General features: G+C 39.7%; 2 protein-coding genes across 2 annotated transcripts; both read right to left on the bottom strand.

Moving 5' to 3' along the window:
* Positions 1-128: 128 nt before the first annotated feature.
* Positions 129-8,680, bottom strand: krit1 (KRIT1 ankyrin repeat containing). The gene is made up of 17 exons (XM_026157322.1): positions 8,397-8,680; positions 5,955-6,124; positions 5,598-5,754; positions 5,408-5,500; positions 5,174-5,303; positions 4,842-5,085; positions 4,647-4,762; positions 4,349-4,492; positions 4,055-4,211; positions 3,693-3,800; positions 2,079-2,235; positions 1,781-1,932; positions 1,520-1,686; positions 1,331-1,418; positions 1,027-1,233; positions 520-636; positions 129-434 (listed from the first exon to the last, which is right to left on the bottom strand). The coding sequence occupies exons 2-17, from the start codon at positions 6,054-6,056 to the stop codon at positions 345-347; spliced, it is 2,229 nt and encodes a 742-aa protein (XP_026013107.1). The 5' UTR covers positions 6,057-6,124; positions 8,397-8,680; the 3' UTR covers positions 129-344.
* A 1,335-nt stretch (positions 8,681-10,015) lies between these two features.
* Positions 10,016-12,823, bottom strand: rpz2 (rapunzel 2). Its single transcript, XM_026157369.1, has 2 exons — positions 12,744-12,823; positions 10,016-11,116 (listed from the first exon to the last, which is right to left on the bottom strand). The coding sequence occupies exon 2, from the start codon at positions 11,067-11,069 to the stop codon at positions 10,383-10,385; it is 687 nt and encodes a 228-aa protein (XP_026013154.1). The 5' UTR covers positions 11,070-11,116; positions 12,744-12,823; the 3' UTR covers positions 10,016-10,382.
* Between the last annotated feature and the right edge of the window lie 5,305 nt (positions 12,824-18,128).

The following is an 18,128-nucleotide window of genomic DNA, read 5'->3' as shown; positions in this document are numbered from 1 at the left end:
AGTGAAGAGAGAAGAGAGAGTGCTCCCCATTTATAATAAAGCAAATATTGATTTTCAGCCTCCATCGAATGAATTCCTCTAAAAAAATAACATTGTCATTTCTGCCTAAATATGAAAAACACATCTGATCATACAATCAATCACTTTATTAAATAATAAACATATTTACATGCCATCAAAATCCAGGAAACATTAAAATAGAGAATGTGAAGTATATCACTAAGCCAGTTGTACAAAATGAGGCTCTTGTGGAAAGGCTTTCCAGAGTTACTGCAGTCAGATGATGGTCGGAACAAACAACCCGAACTGGGAATTTTTTTGGCAGGTAGTTTCTTCAACAGTTTTCAGCCATAGGCGTATTTGTCTGTGATGCCTTTCTCATTTGGAGTTATCTGCCCACTCAGTTTCATTAAGAGCTTCACAATAAGGCCAGCCTGAAGGGAAAGAATAGACCTTAAAGGTTAACAACCATATATATTTCAATAAATATTATTTGGATTTCAAGAAAAGCTTTATTACCTGTTTTGTGTGCACGATGAAGTTCATTTTGTTGTCACCACTGTGTATCTGGAAATACTGGTCTGCATGTCCAAGCTGCCATATAAACGTGCTATACTCTAAACTGATGAGAAGGACCTGCAAGAGAAGAAGTGTAATAAAATGTCACATCAAGCTTCTTCAACTAAAACTTAAAAACCAACAAAAATACAGCATTATCGTTTAATCTATCCTATGGTAATCTCAGAGGGAATATTTAAGTAAAAATCTAACTAATCTAAGAATGCAAGTTCAAATACATTCTGTAGATGCAAACGGCTTTGTGCTATTGTGCTTCAAATCGAGCACGTATTGCATATGCTTTAAAAACAGGCAAATTCGTGTGGGAGGGCCCATGCTCATAGTCATCTATCCATTTGCTCCACCAAGCTGAAGAATAAGTAGCTTTGTAGCTTTACATTCACAAACTAGAGCTTAAAACATAAAAAAAAAACAAAAATTTAAAAACCCAGCAAAACGGCATTTTACCTTAGTTTCCATGTTCATGAGATGCAGTCCCTTTGTGTTCACCCCCACGTAGACACGGATGACTTTGTGGTTGCTTGCGCTGGCCTTGGTGTAGACCTGGCCTGTGAAGAAAGCTGCTCCGTAGGTCGGGATGTCCCAGCAGTTCTGCAAGAAGAGCCGCTGCAGGTGGTGCATCTCTTTACTGACCCCCTCGCTGGTGCTCAGAGCCTGTTGGTGAGAGAGGGACAGGACCTGATGTCACCTCAGGGAACACTGAAATGTATTTATAAGATAAAAAGCAATTAAAATAAAAACACAAGTGTACTTTATACTCATGAAGAATCCTGTTGGTCCAGTGGTATGCTTTGCTTTTCACCTTGGATATCGGCACGATTGATTTGAGGTTTTCCTCACTGTTTACATAAAGCACAGATTATATCCGAATGCAAATAAATCAGTTTGTTAGAGCAGATATTAAAAGTGATTTAAACACAAAATATGATTCATCTCTTACTTGAGGAACCCTTGCTTGTGCTTCTTACTCTCATAGTTGCCATAGATGATTTGCAGGAGGAGGCTGGCCAGCGTGATCAGCTTGTTGTCTGGAGCAGGGAAGAAGCCCTTGAGAAGGCAGTGCCGGGCCTCGTCAAACAGGATAAGGATGGCCAGCGGATCCTCCACCTGAAACAAAGCCACCAGCAGGAAGCTGATGAAGAGCTCTCAAAACATTTCGAGTTGAGCTGTCACTGATGCTTAGGTGGTGAAAGTGACCTACCTTTTTCTCAATTTCAAGGGGCAGTCGGACATCCCTGCGGAGGAAGAGCTGTGGCGTTTCCCTTTGAGGATCCAGCACTGTGAGATCTGTCACAATCTCAGTCCAGATCCGGAGGTGCTGCAGGGGTTTGTGGTACGGCTTCAGCTGCAGGTCTAACACACAAAACCACACGCACACAAATCTTTCTGGGATCTTGCAGTGACACCACTAACTACAGCTTTTGGTCTTTATTGCATTGATGTTACCAAATTAAATAAATAAATACATTTGGAAAAAAAAAAGAAACGAGTGGACTCACGGAGGTTCTCTGAGCAGATCCAGATGGTGAAGTATTGCTGGGTCTCCTGAGACAGACGCATCCCCTCCATGATCTGCTGCACAGTTGTGTTGTTGCCATGCTTGAGCTCTACGGAGCGATACGAGCCGTCCATGCGGTAGATGCGCACCTTCTCGTACTGTGGATCACAAACAGCACAAATGGTGGATTTCTTAATATTAAGTTTAAAGTCAAAAGACACGACACTTTATTCTTTATGCCATCTTACACCCCGTACACACCAACAAAAACTCGCGGGCAACAGTACTCTCGCGATATAACAGAAAACAAGTTAACAATCTTTCTCTTAAAAATAAAAGTATAAACCTCTCTTTAAAACATTTGTATACATATATATATGTAAACAAAAAAACTTGTCAACATTGTTGAACATTCAGGAAACATTTCAATACACTTCGCTTTACTTAAAGCATACTATAACACTAAAAAGTGTTATATCAGAAGGAAGCTGTCATGTCTGCTCTGTGTTGTTATAACTGCACATGTGCATGTGTTTTACTGGATACCCCTTTTCTTCAAACAAGGAAAAAAAAATATCAAAATGAGTGAACGCATCTATGCCAGACTCAATATCAACAACATATAAGGTTAATTAAACATGGCACGAGCAAACAAACTAAACAATGACTAGCTCATTATGAAAAAGCATGAAAAACACAGCTACAAAAATCCACAAGCTTTGCTGCTATAATCCCAGAGCTTTCATGACTCAACCCCTCAGGGCCATTCCTTTGCCCAATATCAGAAACATAATTCTTTATGGAGTGCTGGTTTCTATTTAAGGAAAAGACAATAATGACATGCAAAATAAGAGTGAAACATGGCTTAGTCCTGGGAATGTCTGACACCTTTGACTGTTCTTGAAGGAATATCACCAACAGGCGATCAAAAAAAAAAAAAAAAAAAAAAAAAAAAAAAAAAAAAAAACTTAACTGCCAGGGAATTACATTCACAAGTCACTTTAGGTACAACTTTCCAATTGCTTATCAACACAACCCATTACATGGGAACAAGTCATTGCATTAAGACAAGTAGACATGGTCAAGATGACCTGCTGTAGTTAAAACGGGGAAGAATTGTGATAAAGGTGACTTTGAACGTGGCATCAGAGATCAACTTGGTTATTATCTTGCCCAAGGATCCTCTGGCACGCAGACTGGAGCAACCAGGGATCAACCCAGCAACCTTCCAATTGGTGCACGACGTGCTCCTGAGCTACAGCCACCTCATCTGGATTAGGATCTAAAGCAGCATTTATATTCTCATCAAACTCCTCAATTATGTTTTATTGTTTATTATTTTTGTTATTACCATTTTATGTACTGTGATGCCTTTAGGATGCCATATTTGTTTAACAACTATTATGTTACATTAAAATACAACAACAACAACAACAACAACAACAACGCCTGCAAATCAATCAGCAAAAATATATGCATTGGGAAGTCTATACTTATGGGCTTAAGTATGCTGAAGTGTATTTAGAAATAAATTGCAAACTTTATCTCAATAACATCCTGAAAAGGCTGTTGTTCCACACAAAGGAATAACAAATAGTGTAACTGTGTGACTCACTGGTTTGCTGTTGGCTTGCTGCAGAAGTTTCACAGTCTCCTCCCACTCGTTCTGTTTGTTCTCCTCGCACACTTGGAACGGCGATCTCTTCTGCTGGTCTTCTATGTGCTATTGGTGGAGGAGTCAGTATCATGACAGTGATTAATGTTTACCACTTTATTATGTAGTATGTGGATACTGATAAAAGACAAATCAGCAATTATTATTATTATTATTATTATTATTATTATTATTATTATTATTATTATTATTATTATTACTACTACAAACCAATAAAAAAAAAGTTACATTTAGCTGCAACAGGATTTCTTTGAAGTAATAATAAAAAAAAAAAGAAAAAGAAAAAAGTGTTAAATTTGTACCCGGTCGATCTCAGGGTGCTGCAGCAGCAGTTGGACGATCTCTGCGTGGCCTCCTCGGGCTGCAAAGTGCAGGGGGGAGCTGAGCTGGCCGTTTAGCAGGTTGGGATTACAGTTACCCTTCTCCAGCAGCAGCTTGGTTGCCTCAACTTTACCGTGCCTGGATAGAACCACATAAATATCAAACTTAAACATAAGTAATGGAAAAAAAAAAGAAGAAAAAAAAAGACCAGGAAAATAAGAAATTTTGGATACTTTTAAGCCTTTCTTGAGCTGTCAGATGAGCAGGAGACTCACCAGCAGGCATAGTGTATGGGAGCCCAGTGATCGTTGTCCAGCTGCTTGACTGAGAAACCGCTGTCCAGAAGCTTAGAGATCAGCTCAGTGTCTCCTTCCAGGGCGCTGCGGTGGAGAGGAAAGTCGTCCACCCACTGGTGATCCCTGTGGAGACAGGAATTTATGCTGAAGAGAACAGTGACTAAACATGACTTCAGTTCAAGGCATCCACGTTGTTAATCAAGACTGTCCAGTGCGCCCCAAAAAGAGACAAAGTTAGACACAAAGTCGATAGCAGTTAACCAAAACAAGCCCTCACTTGTCTTCTGTCACACAGTTGGGTCCATGCTGCCATTTCTCCCTCTTGGGGATCTGGATCTTGGAATAGTCTGGTGCCCCAAGCCCAAAGTATGGGTTGATGATAACTTTGTCCACCTGCAGACAAAACGAAAGGAGGGCGATTTAAGTTTCCAAATCCACCAGAAGAATTATGTTTCTTTGCATAAAGCCTTACCCTGTTGGTGTACTGCAGATCTGAGCCGTAGAGTGGATTCAGGATGCACATGTCAGCCTTCTCCAGGGACATCATCTTGCTCTTGATCTCCAGAGCAGTGTAGCCCATGTGCAGACCCTCATCACTCAGTTTGCCCTCGCTGCTATAAGCCGGATTGCTTACGTTGGTCTTCACCCGCTCCACGGGTGCTGGTCTGAATAAAGCAGGGATGGCATGAGGCACAGTGTGCTGCTCTGCTAACCATCTGCGGAGGGGAAAGAAGCAAAGGGAAGGGGCGTTTACCTCTGACAAAATCGCAGAGCTAAAGAGCACATTTACAGACTTCTCTTTACTTGTCTAAAGCCAGGAGCATCTTGGAGGTGACGGAGCAGAAGTGAGTGCTGGTCTCACTGCACACCCGCATTATGTCGTGGAAGCAGTAAAAGCTGGGGCTCCCGGGGCTGTGGACAGGCTTGCTGTTGTCTGTATAGAAGGACTCATTAATCTACTGCATGCACAGCTTAAACTTTGTTAAACGTTAAATAAAATTAGCTAGATCAGTTCAGGATGAGATATAGTTTACTTACCTTTAACACTGACTGGTACAACAAAAAGTGAGGCTTCTTTCCCTTCATTGTCACCTTCAAGAATAAATTTCTTCATGTGCACCACACGCTTTCCTGCACAGCAAAAACACTGGTTAGATCAGTGGTTCCTAACTCTCCCCCCAAACAACAGTTTAATAAATCAGCTTGTGCACAAATGCGTCAGCCTCACCAGCGCAGCTTTGGTTACTGGAGAGCGGTTTGATCGTTTCATCAACATAATCCAATATGGATTTGGATTTGTCTCCTCCTGCTTTGAGCTTTGTTGCCAGAAGGACTTTCTTTCTTTTCTTCTCCTTCCCCTCTAAAGGCACTTCTTTTAAAAGGATCTACCCAGACGCCAGAGGAAAAACATGCAAACAGAGGCTCAGTTAGAAACTCCAGTGGGTCTGAATTCACTGAAGGGTGTTTATTATTCATGCATACAGCAGTGATATGCCCAAACCAACAATACATTACAGGACATCAGTGTTCTTTCCACCTCACTGTAAGACGTCGAGGACCGTGTGTTAACTGATTGTCTGCCTACCTCATAGGCTTTGGCTCTGTATTCTTTCGAGCTCAGGCTGACTTGATTCTTCGGACGAAGCACAGCAACAAACACATCCTCGAGGGTGTCCTTGTTGCCCATCGTGGCGTCTTTTCCTCAGACCTGAGAAAATATGCTACATGGGGGCCAAATGCCGTGGAGAGACATGCCTAAAACATGGGGGAAAAAATATCAAAAAAGGTGAAGGTTGCTAAGAAAAGTAATTCAGTGTTTGAGCAGTGACACTCAGTCTATACACAGGTTTAACTGATCACAGAGCGCCTACACTTTAGAAACTTTGGATTCCAACACCAAAGCAAGTGACCGACCTGGAGCCCCACAGCTCTCACTGCCAAAACCAATTACCCATTCACACAATTTTATAATGTCCAACGTTGTTTAATGCTGTCACCACGTGGACAGAGAAAGTGAACACACCCATGTGGGAGTTTGCAGTTACATGCAAACTAAATGTGCTTAACACAGAAGATCAAAAACATAAAACCTGTGGCAGTGAAAACAGCAAAATACAGCAACCCACCCCCATCACCACCTATTTAGTGATTAAAAAGGGTCAAGTCTGTTTTTAAATTTATGCACAGTTGTAACTGATCTCAGGTGAGCTTGTTCCAAAGAACTGGACCACAATAACTGCAAGCACCTTCAACACACTTGGATCTAATTCTGGGAATCTGGACCTGGATCTGGACCAGGTCAGATAGGGTTGTAAACAGTGTGTCTGTGAAGGTTCTCAGTCATCCAGTAAACAGTGGGCAAGTCAGAGATATACCGGGTGTGTTGAGGGCAAACCATTAAAATACTTTTATTAGTTAATAAAGCTTTCAAAGGCAATTTTATAATTTTAATGGGAACAAATTAAGTTCCTTCAATACTGAGGCAATATGCTCAAACTTTCATGTGCCTGTAAGGACTGTGTGCCATGTTGTGATCTTAAGTCATCCTACTGATGAGTTGGGTAATCCAGTGAATAGAGCGTTACAATAATCTAACCTGCTTGATGTGATTGCATGAACCAATTTCCCAGTCAGTTTGAGATAAGGATTTTCTAACGTCAGATATATTTTAAGGGATAGAAAGCACTTCTAGTAACCTTATTGATGTCATAATCCAACCTGGGATCAATGTCCAGAACTGCTGATTTGTTAACTTGCTCACTGTGTATCTGTGTAGGGCTGATGCATATGAACACATTTTCTGTTTCCGTCGTTGTCTCTGGCTGTCTTCTAGCACTTGCGGGTGTAGCACTTATGCTGCACCCAAAGTAAGTGTGGTAAGAACTGCTGCAAACTTCACTCTCAAGTTTGACTTAACAGCTGTGGAGTTGTGAAGCATAGCGGTGCACCATAGAGAACCTTTTAACCCCGTCCTCCTCGATGCCTTTTGTCTTGTACAACATAAAATATTCACAAAGACCACGTTTACCACACTGAGGTAGTACCCCCCTCCCCCAAACCAATCACACAATTTAATGAACACCTCGTAAACACACGAAGTGTAAGATTAGACCTGCTGCCAAATTTACACAGAAATCAGAAAAAGAGAAAATATCCAGTGACCGGCAGTTCTAAGGTGACAATGCCCTGCTGATGCCATAGCAAGGCAACAACAACTCAAATAGGTAAAAGGTATGCAGAAGAGCACCCTGACGCAGAAGACCACACCAAGTACCACAGCTGTCAGCTAAGAACAGAACAATTCACAGGGGCTCACCATAATTGGACAACAGAAGAATGGAAAAGCATTTCTGCTGCTACGATCAAATGGTAGCGTCAGAATAATCCACAGTTCAGCCTGCCGCTGGTGGTGTAACAGTGTGGGAGATATTTTACTGGCATACTTTGGCCTCTTTAGTACCATCAGAGCCTCATTTACACTGCACAGCCCACCTGAGTATTTTTGTTGACCATGTCCATCTCTTTACGACTACGGTGCAGGATAACACACCATGTAACAAGCTCAAATATTCTCAAACTGCTTTAAAATATACCTCTACATATATATTCTTTTATTATTTCATATTGTATACCTACTATTTTTAATTTTGTAGTGTATTTACACCGTTTTATTTATTGTATCTTATTTTTAGTCACTTTTGAACTGCATATAAATAAGTAAAATATAATTTAACACACAGTAAAACTAGTAAGAGTCATCTCAGAGACAAACTTGTTGAGTTCAAAGACAGGTCACGCCCCGGAAACCAGGCTCGGCTGTCTTTCAACTGTTATTACACGGACACCTTTACATGTTGTATTTTATACACACACACGGTATACACTGTCGTATTCAACCAGTTGTCATACATTTCCTTGTCCACGTTAAACGACAGAACTTTTAGAGGGGAGTCAGCAGCAGTAGCTGGGATGCTACATTCATCTTCATCAATGTTTTTTTCCGCTTTTCCGAGCAGCTGAAACTTACCGAAAGCGACGTGACTTTCTTTCAAAACCACCAAACGGAGCTTTCCTCGGCTCTCCGCTCGTCTTAATTGGGTTAAATTAGCGGTCTGAAGCCGGGAGGTTGCCCCAGCACCGCTTCCAGGAGCAGTTATTTTTGGGTTGAGGTAGTTGCAGGCCTTTTTAAGACGGGGCAGGGCTGCAGAGAAACAGAGGAATCACGTTACGTTTGAGTGCAGCAGCTGCGGCAGGACGACAGAGGACTCTGCTGGTGAGGGGGACCACGTACACTCAATAACAAAGCATGAGCGTCAGGTAGCGTCTGCTGTGCTCCGTAAGACTTATTTATGGATATATTAAAAAAAAAAAAAAATCAAATCTATCTCTAATTTTGTGAGTTTTTCAGAATTTCAATATGATTTATTGTCCTCTTAAAAGACCGCCTCTCCCGAAAAATCTATGGAAGCTTGTTTAAATATTTTTTTTGAATTGTCATCCATAAGTCAAAATTTCAGGTCATTAGCTCAAATTTTGACTTACAGGCTTTGAAATGTTGAGATATTTTGACATAATAACATAATAATCATTCAGAAGTTTTACAAGTAGTAGTACGAGTTTCGCTTGCTATGAAGGCTATATGCAATTTTTAGGATAATAAAAAATACATTTTGAATTGAATATTATAGCCAACAGCTAATATAGATAGATAGATAGATAGATAGATAGATAGATAGATAGATAGATAGATAGATAGATAGATATTTTAGATGTTTCTCCGCTAGAGGGGTGTATAAAGCAAATAAACGTATGTATTAATTGGATCAGTTGTATAACTTAAGCTAGCGATGTCTTTTATTAACCATAATGAATCAGCAAATTTAACAGATAAATGTGTGTTAAATATATCCTGATCATTGATATTCCTCACATTAGTTCCCACACTTTCTCACAGTCTTCAACCCTGACTGATAAAAAGGGAAAAAATTTTATGTATATATTTGAAGAACTGGTGAAACTCACTGTCAAAAGCGACCTCCCAAATCACTTCGACTTGAAATTTCAAGTTAATTTTTCAGAGGTTTGTGTTATTAAGCTGAAATTTTGAGGAAATCTGAAACTATGTGTTTTGTTTTTTTAATTTTTTTACAGGCAGACTCAAATTTCCATATAGGAAAATCGAAAGCTGACAGGAACTCTGGGAAAGAGTGTGGGGGAATAACACACTGGGGGTGGTTTTGGGGCAACCTTGAACCCATACCTCTACATATGGGTTTTGCATATGGGTCACCTGCTCAACCAAGTGAGCTGCACAGTAGATTCACCCCAGTGCTATTTATGCTTAAAGCGTAATCATAATTCATGAATTATGTAGTCTGTACTCTAACAGGCTTCTTTAAACCCAGAATAATTACTACATTGTTGAACTCAGTGAAAGAAAGGAATGTATTAAATAGACATCAAGTTCTCATGAAGTCAAGTCAATTGTTTTGCTGGTATTATGATAGCAGTTTCTGTTTCAGAGAGCCACTTTTCAAAAGGAACTGAAGTATGGATATAAATAAAATTCTTGTGAGTTTATTAACTGTGTAGTGGGGTTTGGTTTCTAGCAGCTCAGCAGACTGAGTTATTAGAGAAGTTCCAGACTTGCCCCTCATGAATTGACTTTATTTTTTTTGCTGCAGCTTTATTTCACAAATATACAACTTGACTGTATAATAATTCATACATTTTATTGTATAAAATTTCAGCATCTATTGAGGCGCAGCACAAAGCAGCTGAACATTATAGTGGTAACTCTGAAAGCAGTATACATTGTCAAGACAACAAGTAAGATGCTGCAGTACAACCATCCAGTGCAGCTCAAGTGCTCAAATGAAAACATGGCTTTGGTCTTACATATATTTTTATATAATAGCATAATTTATTTTTTTTAAATCCACAGCTGAGTGTCCTGATTGGTCCCCTTGTTAGTACCACCAGACTCAAAGGATGTCCTCTCTCCTTGTGGGGCTTAGGATGCTTGGGGTTTGCACTCGCTGAGCACCTCCTGCATCTTCTCCTGGATGTCCTGCACCCTGCCAGTCCACTTCTCGCGCACTTCATCTTCATCGTCCTCTGTAACAGCTGTGTAGCCCATGAGGGCGATGAGGCCCATGTGGAAGAGGTGGGTGATGTGTGAACAGCGGCGCTCCATGATTTCTCGGTCGCCTTCACAGTGTTCAAAGTACACTTTTAGCAGCGGTTTTCCGAATAGCGTTTGTGTACCCACCACGCCACGATAATACACATCCAGGCTCATGTCAGACTTGTCCCTCTCATAAATCTTCTCAAAGGTCTCCATGTGGCGCGTGGCGTTGCCTGGATCTTTCTTCACCAGTGCCACCATGTTGTTGAAGGCATTGTACTGGTGCTTGATGTACTCCTCGTACTTGCCGTAGGTTTCGTTCACCTCGTCAATGTGGATCTTCTTCAGGCATTCCTGGTTCTTCTGAGAGATGCTCTGTAGTTTGGTGTGGATCGCTTGAAAGTCCTTCTCCAGAGGATGATCCTCTTCATCCATCAGGCCCTTGCGAGCCACTCCAACCAGGGAAGAGACAACACCAAAGATGGGGTCAATGGAGGAGGCGAAGGAGGAAACCTTCTCCACACAGCACAACACTTTGGCTGCGGTCTTCTTGATTTGTGCTGAATCAGCCATCACTGCTGTTTTTCTTCTGCCAAGTTAAAAGTGCACACAGAGTGAATCTGGAGAGACAGAACAAAAGATTTTAAGGTTAAACAGACTAATACTTATACAGCACCTTTCTGCTCTATTTGAGCACTCAAAGTGCTTTCTTCTTAATAGCTTCATTCACCAAAAAACTTTTCACCTAATATTCACACATTGACACTGGATCGAAAACATCTGGAGCAATTAAGGGTTAGTATACTCCCCAAGGTTGCTTTGATATCCAGACTAGAGGAGTCAGGGATTGAACCACCGATCTTTCAACTGGTAGATAGCCCTCTCTACTTACTGGCCCTTTAAAACTGCATCCACACTGTGCTAGATATAGCATATGACCACACCAGCTTTAACTCTGAACTGGGTCGCAAATCCCTCTTTTTCTTATGGCTGCTCCCGTCACTCATCCAAGTGACCTCTTCAGAAGTCATCTAAGTGCTACATCAAGATGAACAGAATCCACTTTTTGACATGTTTTGTTAACTATTTTATCATTTGTTTGCCACTACAATTAAATACCCTTCCAAAAAAATTCCCCGCTGGAATGAAAGCCTGGCCACGTTTTGCACCTAACAGGTGTGTTAAGTCACAAACGTTTCCCCCCTTTTCACAGGCCAACTAAAAGCAAGCTAACTGCTGGCATACACACATGTCACCAGCTGCTGCCTATGCACCATATCGTGTAGAGTAATACTTAAAGGTGTCATCTTACACTTAATGTTATGGGCAACATGTGACAGGGAAGGCATGTGTCATTACTGATAAACCTTTTGGTGTTTTCTAAGTTTTTCATGTAAAAACACAAGGAAGAATTTTGTTAACAAAGTAAAAGTCCAGTTCAGTGATACTTCATATGTGACAGAGCACAAAAAAGACCCACAAATAATCACGTCTATGATACGTGAGCAAACTTTTGTCATTTTATGTCAAAAAAAGTTAGTAATTCTTAGAAAACTTGTAACAACATATAGTTTAAGTTTAAAGAGAAGTATTCAGCTAAAATGAAACAAGCATGGTTTTATAATTTCAATCACCGGCATTTTGTTTGCAGTAAAGCACAAAAAATACATTTTTATGCAAAATAATATGTTAAAGACTCAAAGATGATCAATTCTTAATGACGTAAAGAAGGATATAAGCGAATCCTTTCATTTAGGAAGCATAAACCGAGACAATTTACTGAATGATTACTTACCACATCAGTGTAAATGTTCATCTGTGAAACTATGCATCCACATCTAATAGCAGTGCATCTTTGTCATACTTCTAGCATTAATCATCAATCTCAATGTTGTCGTGCTGGAAAAATAACTCAGGGATAACAGTAGGTGTGTCTATTTGTAGTAACACTAGAAAGACTGGAAACAAAGAAATGGCTCCAGGTTGTGAACTTCAGTAGATCATCTACTGAGCACTTTCAATCCCAGAAGCTATTTCTTTTGGCAGCTTCAACCTAAACCCAGTCTCGGGATTGTGTTGCTGTTTGTTTCCAAGCTTGTTTCTCTCATTTCCTGATTCTCTGCCTCTCCTACATGAATCACCCTAGCATGCTGCTACCAGTCCCCCCTATCAAACTCGCTTTCAAATAGACTCTAAACACCCTTCAGATCAGAGACTGTGAAGCACAGAAGGCAGATGTTTACTCACCAAAGATAAAACTGCTGGTTATCCTCAGTCTACTGCAGCCGTCTGGCTTTGCCTTCCACCATTTTCCACCCTATAGTCAAATAAGGACAACCCCTTCCTGCCAAATAAGGGAGCAGATACAAGGAAGTGAGTCATGCGTGCTCTGTGCTGATTGGCTGAGAGAGTCCATCTAGAAACACTGTGGCTGAAGCTCCAACCACATGCTGGAATACCAGCCCTTGTTGCCTTTTGTCATTGTTTTAATCATATGGTCACACACCTTCCCAACCAGTTTGGGTGACGAGATACTACAGAAATTATCAGTAAAATGAAGTGAAATGCATCATCGCGCCTAATGAGCAGAAACAAATGTCTCCCTATTGTCTTTGCTGCTTATGTGTGTTAGTATCAGTATCGTCATGAAAGAAATATTTATTCATTGTCTTTGCATTTATTCGTTCATTCATTTTTCAGGATGTGAGTTGAGACGAATAACAAAAGAAAACCTGTGTTTCTGGAAATGGCTTTGTTTACTAGTGAAAAAGAACATTTCAAGATACAGTATCACTGCCTGCTGACAGCAGCTTTCATTTGAATATTTTTCATACTAGTCACATAAAACTTACGTACACACTTTAATTTTTTTGGTATGTTTTCTTTTTAGCATTTCACGACATTTGAGACACAAAAATATAAAAATAAATGAATAAATATTGGCGCACTAAGAGTTTAGCAAGAGGAAATGTTATTTAAACCTAAGAGTTTTATGTTTATTTAAAATTACATCTGTTCACGAGGAAGTCAAATGGAGGAAGTCAAACAAAGTGTTACTTTTTGACCACCAGAATTGAGTCTAAGCTTTCGCCTCCTCTCTTATTTACAAAGGTCTCTCCATATTTTTGATTTGGTTGACTTTTTACACTGGAAATTCAGATACAACCCCAAAGGGAAGAGAAAATATAATTTTTTACAACTTGGGTAAAGTGACCCTCTAATTATCCTAAAAAGTCTACACAGACTGAGTGCGCTTTTAGGAACAAGGTGACACACATACAGAAGGATCTTGAGTTTTACCAACATAAACAAATAAGGAAAATGTCTGCCTTAAACAAGAGGCTGGTCTAGGTTCAGTTTCAAAACTTGCCTTGCAAAGCCTGATTTTCCTGGTACGATGTCTGCTGGGAAAAACAGCCAATGACAGCAACAGGCCTGGCAGATTTAAGAGCGTGATGAAACTGATTTCATTCATAATGAAGAAGATAATGTTAAAAAAAATAGTGTCAGATATGTACAGATCGTGTAAGAGAAGCCATTCTGATAATCAGAGTCATTGGATCAAAGTCTCAAGTATCCAGAGGATTCCTGAGGTCATTATGCTGTCATTAAATATTAACCACTTTTTGAATTTGGACATCTGCCCTTATAGAAAACTTTATTTTTAATAGACCGTCTGTAGGTCCCAAGAGTACAAAGACCCAAGGCTACGCATCTCACGGTGAGATGAGGGAAAAGATAGGTCCAGATGAAGTGCCTACAGCCAAAGGCCAAGAGCCCTACACAACCAGAGGCAGTGGGCAGACTTCTCTGCTATTAGCTACAAAGATCCACTCGTAAATTATTCTTTTTTTTTCTTTGGTATATAAAATAAAACACTGACACTAGAGTGTGTGTGTGTGTGGCCCCTCGTCATACCATACAAGGCATAACTTCTTATCAACCTCTCCAGTCACCCCATACAGGATGCGACCTTTCAACGAACTAAGGTGTGTAAAAAGCAGAAGTGAGCAGTCCTGCACCTCAGATGAACAGAACCTTGTGGTTTCTAAATGTGTAAGGAAAAATTACAGCAACAAAGCTGCTTCTTCCATCATAGAAGGAGAAACATTTTATCAGCACACACACACAAGCAGTGGTTATATATATCTTAGCACAAATGACAATCTCAAAAGCATCAACTCTAACAGATACAACAGTCAGGAGCTCAACAAACAAGTCCAAGCATGTCTTTTATTTTTACTTTTTTATATTGAAAGACTTTTGTGATGTCTTGTTCTGTATAAAGTTTTACTTGATGGTAGTCAGAGACAATATTACCATTTATTTAATTTTAACATTAAACTTTCAGGATTTTCTGTCTCTGTTCGCATTCACCTGAAACTTTCTCTGGACACACCCTGAAGTCTTTGGTTAACTTTCCTAAGACAACACAAGTTTATTCACACGGTCACAGCATATGTGTTACACACATTCTGTATGAAGTACTTTATTTCATGTTTAAGTTTACATAGGAATACCTAAACCTTGAAAATAACTTTGGCACAGGTGGTCATATGAAGGATGAATTATTGCCCTGAAGATAATCAGCTGTCCCATCACAGATAGACTGGGCTTCTTTAAAAAAAAAAAAAGGCTAAAAAAAACCCCATAATAATATATGATTAAAAAAGCATTTCCACCTTAGACTTTATTTGAAACATCCTTGAAGTCAACATAAAGTCACCCACTGGGATGTAGACTTCTGTCCAAAACCTGGAATCGGCCTTTTTAGCTTGTTTTGGAGCCACAGGTGGACTGCTATCTTATCAGGTAATACCACTAGGAGTACATACAAAGTAACTTAAGATCACAGTCAACATCTCACACTGGGTCAAAGGCCAGGGAATAAAAGTGTGTTTTTAAACCAGATTGCAAACCAACAAGTGAACCCACAATTTTTGAGCCACAACTTCAAAGCTCTGTCCCTTCTGAGTTTGAGTTGCATCTTTGAAACAAGCAAAAGCATCTGTTCTGCTGACCTGAGACAATGAGGTGGGATATATGGGTGCAGCAGCTCACACAGACAAAATGGGGCACAACCATTAAAAGACTTCAAGACAAATAAAAGGATTTTAATAATTACTGATAATGGATTTCTCATATGGGGCCAGAGAGCAAAAGTCCATACAGGGAGTGTCTAAAGTTTAGACCCAGTAGTACCTGCAACTTCTCTAGACTCTAAAGGACACAACCATCTCCTGATGTTGATAAGGCAGAGAGTGGACAGAATATGCACCAGTGTGTGTAAGTGGAAAATAAACTTGACAGTTGTCTGCATAACAATGTAAGAAAATATTGTGTTTCCAGAAAATAGTGCAAAGTGATAGCAGGTGCAAAGAGAAAAGGAGCAGTCCAAGAATGCAGCCTTGTGGTACCCCCCCAGGGGAGGACAGCAGAGGTAGAGGTAAAACCATCAATGCTGACACAAACTTCTGTCATAGAGTTAGTCCCTAAACAATTACAGAGCTGAGCCAGTAATGCCCACCCACTGCTCCAGCCTGGAGATGAGGATTTCACAGTACATTGTGTCAAAGGCAGCTGTTAAGTCCAAAAGCACAACTTGCACACATTCACCAGAATCAGTTGCTAAAAGAATATTATTAAAAAGCTTTACAAGAGTGGCTTTGGTGCTGCGGTGAGTTTTAAACTCAGACTGGAACACTTCCAGAATTGCTTTGTTCATACAGGAAGGACTTTAATGGGGTGTAGATATTTTTTTCCAGGAGGAGACAAAAAAAAGAGAGACTTGAAAGGTGGCTTGAAGTTTGATAAAAACAGGAGGGTCAAAGCCAGATATTTTCAGCAAGGGCAAATAATATACAAGTTATACTGAAAGTTATAAACAAGCATACTAGCTATAGACCCAAACCACTTTTTGTATTTGTCCATAAACATGAACAGCTGACATGAATGGCACTGACCATTGACTTGCATTTGGAGCCATTGAGTGGCCATTATACCAACTGCAGTTTTTGGCTCCATTTGATATTTTCTGCTTGTTTTCACAAGGAAACTATCAGGACAGCCAAGGATTATGTAAATACTCTTACAGTATCTAATAAAAACAGCACATAACACTGACAGTGATAAAATCTTATAAACACTGAACATTAAACACTCCACCTCTGCTGACTATTTGAGTAAAAAGCAGCATAGACATTAATTCATCATTTAAATATGGTGTAAAAGTTACAGGGGGAAGTTCTGCTTAAATTAAAAGACATTTAAGATACTTCTTGTTCCTTTATATTACAGATTTTTTTTCTCCATTTTAAGGTATCATCCATCACTTATTAACCTAGACTAAATTTGTCAGTGAGTAAATATGGCTATTCTGAGTAAGGTTGTCTATGAATAACGTTATTTCCAGTAAAAACTAGTTTCCAAAAAGCACATGTCAGCTATTTGAGAGATTGTGGGTTCTTTAATCTTTACAACTGGACAGACTTCAAAAGCGACAATATTGTAATGCTCCTTTCATTTTTGCATGTTCTTCTGATCTTCTTCTCGTGGTTGCATTTATTAATAATTCTCCACCCTTTCTTTCACTTACAGAGCTGTTGATGCTTTCCTGGACTACATTCAGTGTATGCTGGATAAGCAGCTCCTCCTATAGTTATATTTGATCTAAATCTTGAGTATATTTACCAGTCTGTGCCAGGTGAATTTGTTATGTTTCGCTCAAATTCACCTGGCGTCAAATATTTATTCAAAACTGCAGCAATTTCTGTTCTACACACTCTGGATTGGTGACATGTAGAGACAGCTAAGCAAACATGATTAAACAAGACAAGGACTAGGCTGTTGTGCAATGTTTGACTGTGATATGAGACAAACTGAGCAAACATCTGCATTTTTCCACATGTTTACACACTACCAGATACATCTTAGATTGAGTTAAAAATATATTTGAGTAAAAATTCATCTGTTGTGTCTAAAGAGACCCTAATAGCCTAACTTTCAACACTATATAGTGGTAATTCTTGAAATTCTCAGAATAAATTATGTTATACTGGCCCTGTGTGTGGCCCTTAAGTCCATCCACTGCATGAAACCAAAGAATGTTTGGGCTCCTCCCTCTTTAAGCCTACTTTCTTTCTATTGGCTGTTTCTTTTAAACAGAAGGTTTGGACAGCTCCTATAGCCTGACAGCCAAAAATGTGTGGATGTGATGTCCTCATTAGGGTTATCCCCCTAAGTGACATCATGCAGAACCATGATAATTAAAAATAAAATAAAATGTTGAACCGGAGTGTTTGTAGCAGTCTTTTGGCTCACAGTGGTCATCATTTTGACCATGTCTGACATTAGCATCTGCCACTGTAACAGCATATATTTGACAGAAAATAAGGACGTTGCATAACAGTTCTCCTTTAAAGTTTGACAATTAAAAACTTGCATTTTATTCGAGGGTACGATGTGCCTTCTCTTCTTAATAAGAACTGGAAGTGACCATTATTAGGCTTCCTTAACTGAATTAAAGCCCACCTCACAGCCTTCGATGCAGTTTGTGTAGATCTTTCCTTGTTAGCATTTTCCATTCAATCCATTTAAGTTCCCCTGAAATTTTCATTCCAATATTAACACTGG

The sequence above is a fragment of the Astatotilapia calliptera genome, chromosome 22 (genome assembly GCF_900246225.1).
Source record: "Astatotilapia calliptera chromosome 22, fAstCal1.2, whole genome shotgun sequence".
Lineage (NCBI taxonomy): Eukaryota > Metazoa > Chordata > Actinopteri > Cichliformes > Cichlidae > Astatotilapia > Astatotilapia calliptera.
The sequence above is the reverse complement of the archived record's forward strand: the minus strand, read 5'-3'. Positions and strand labels throughout refer to the sequence as shown.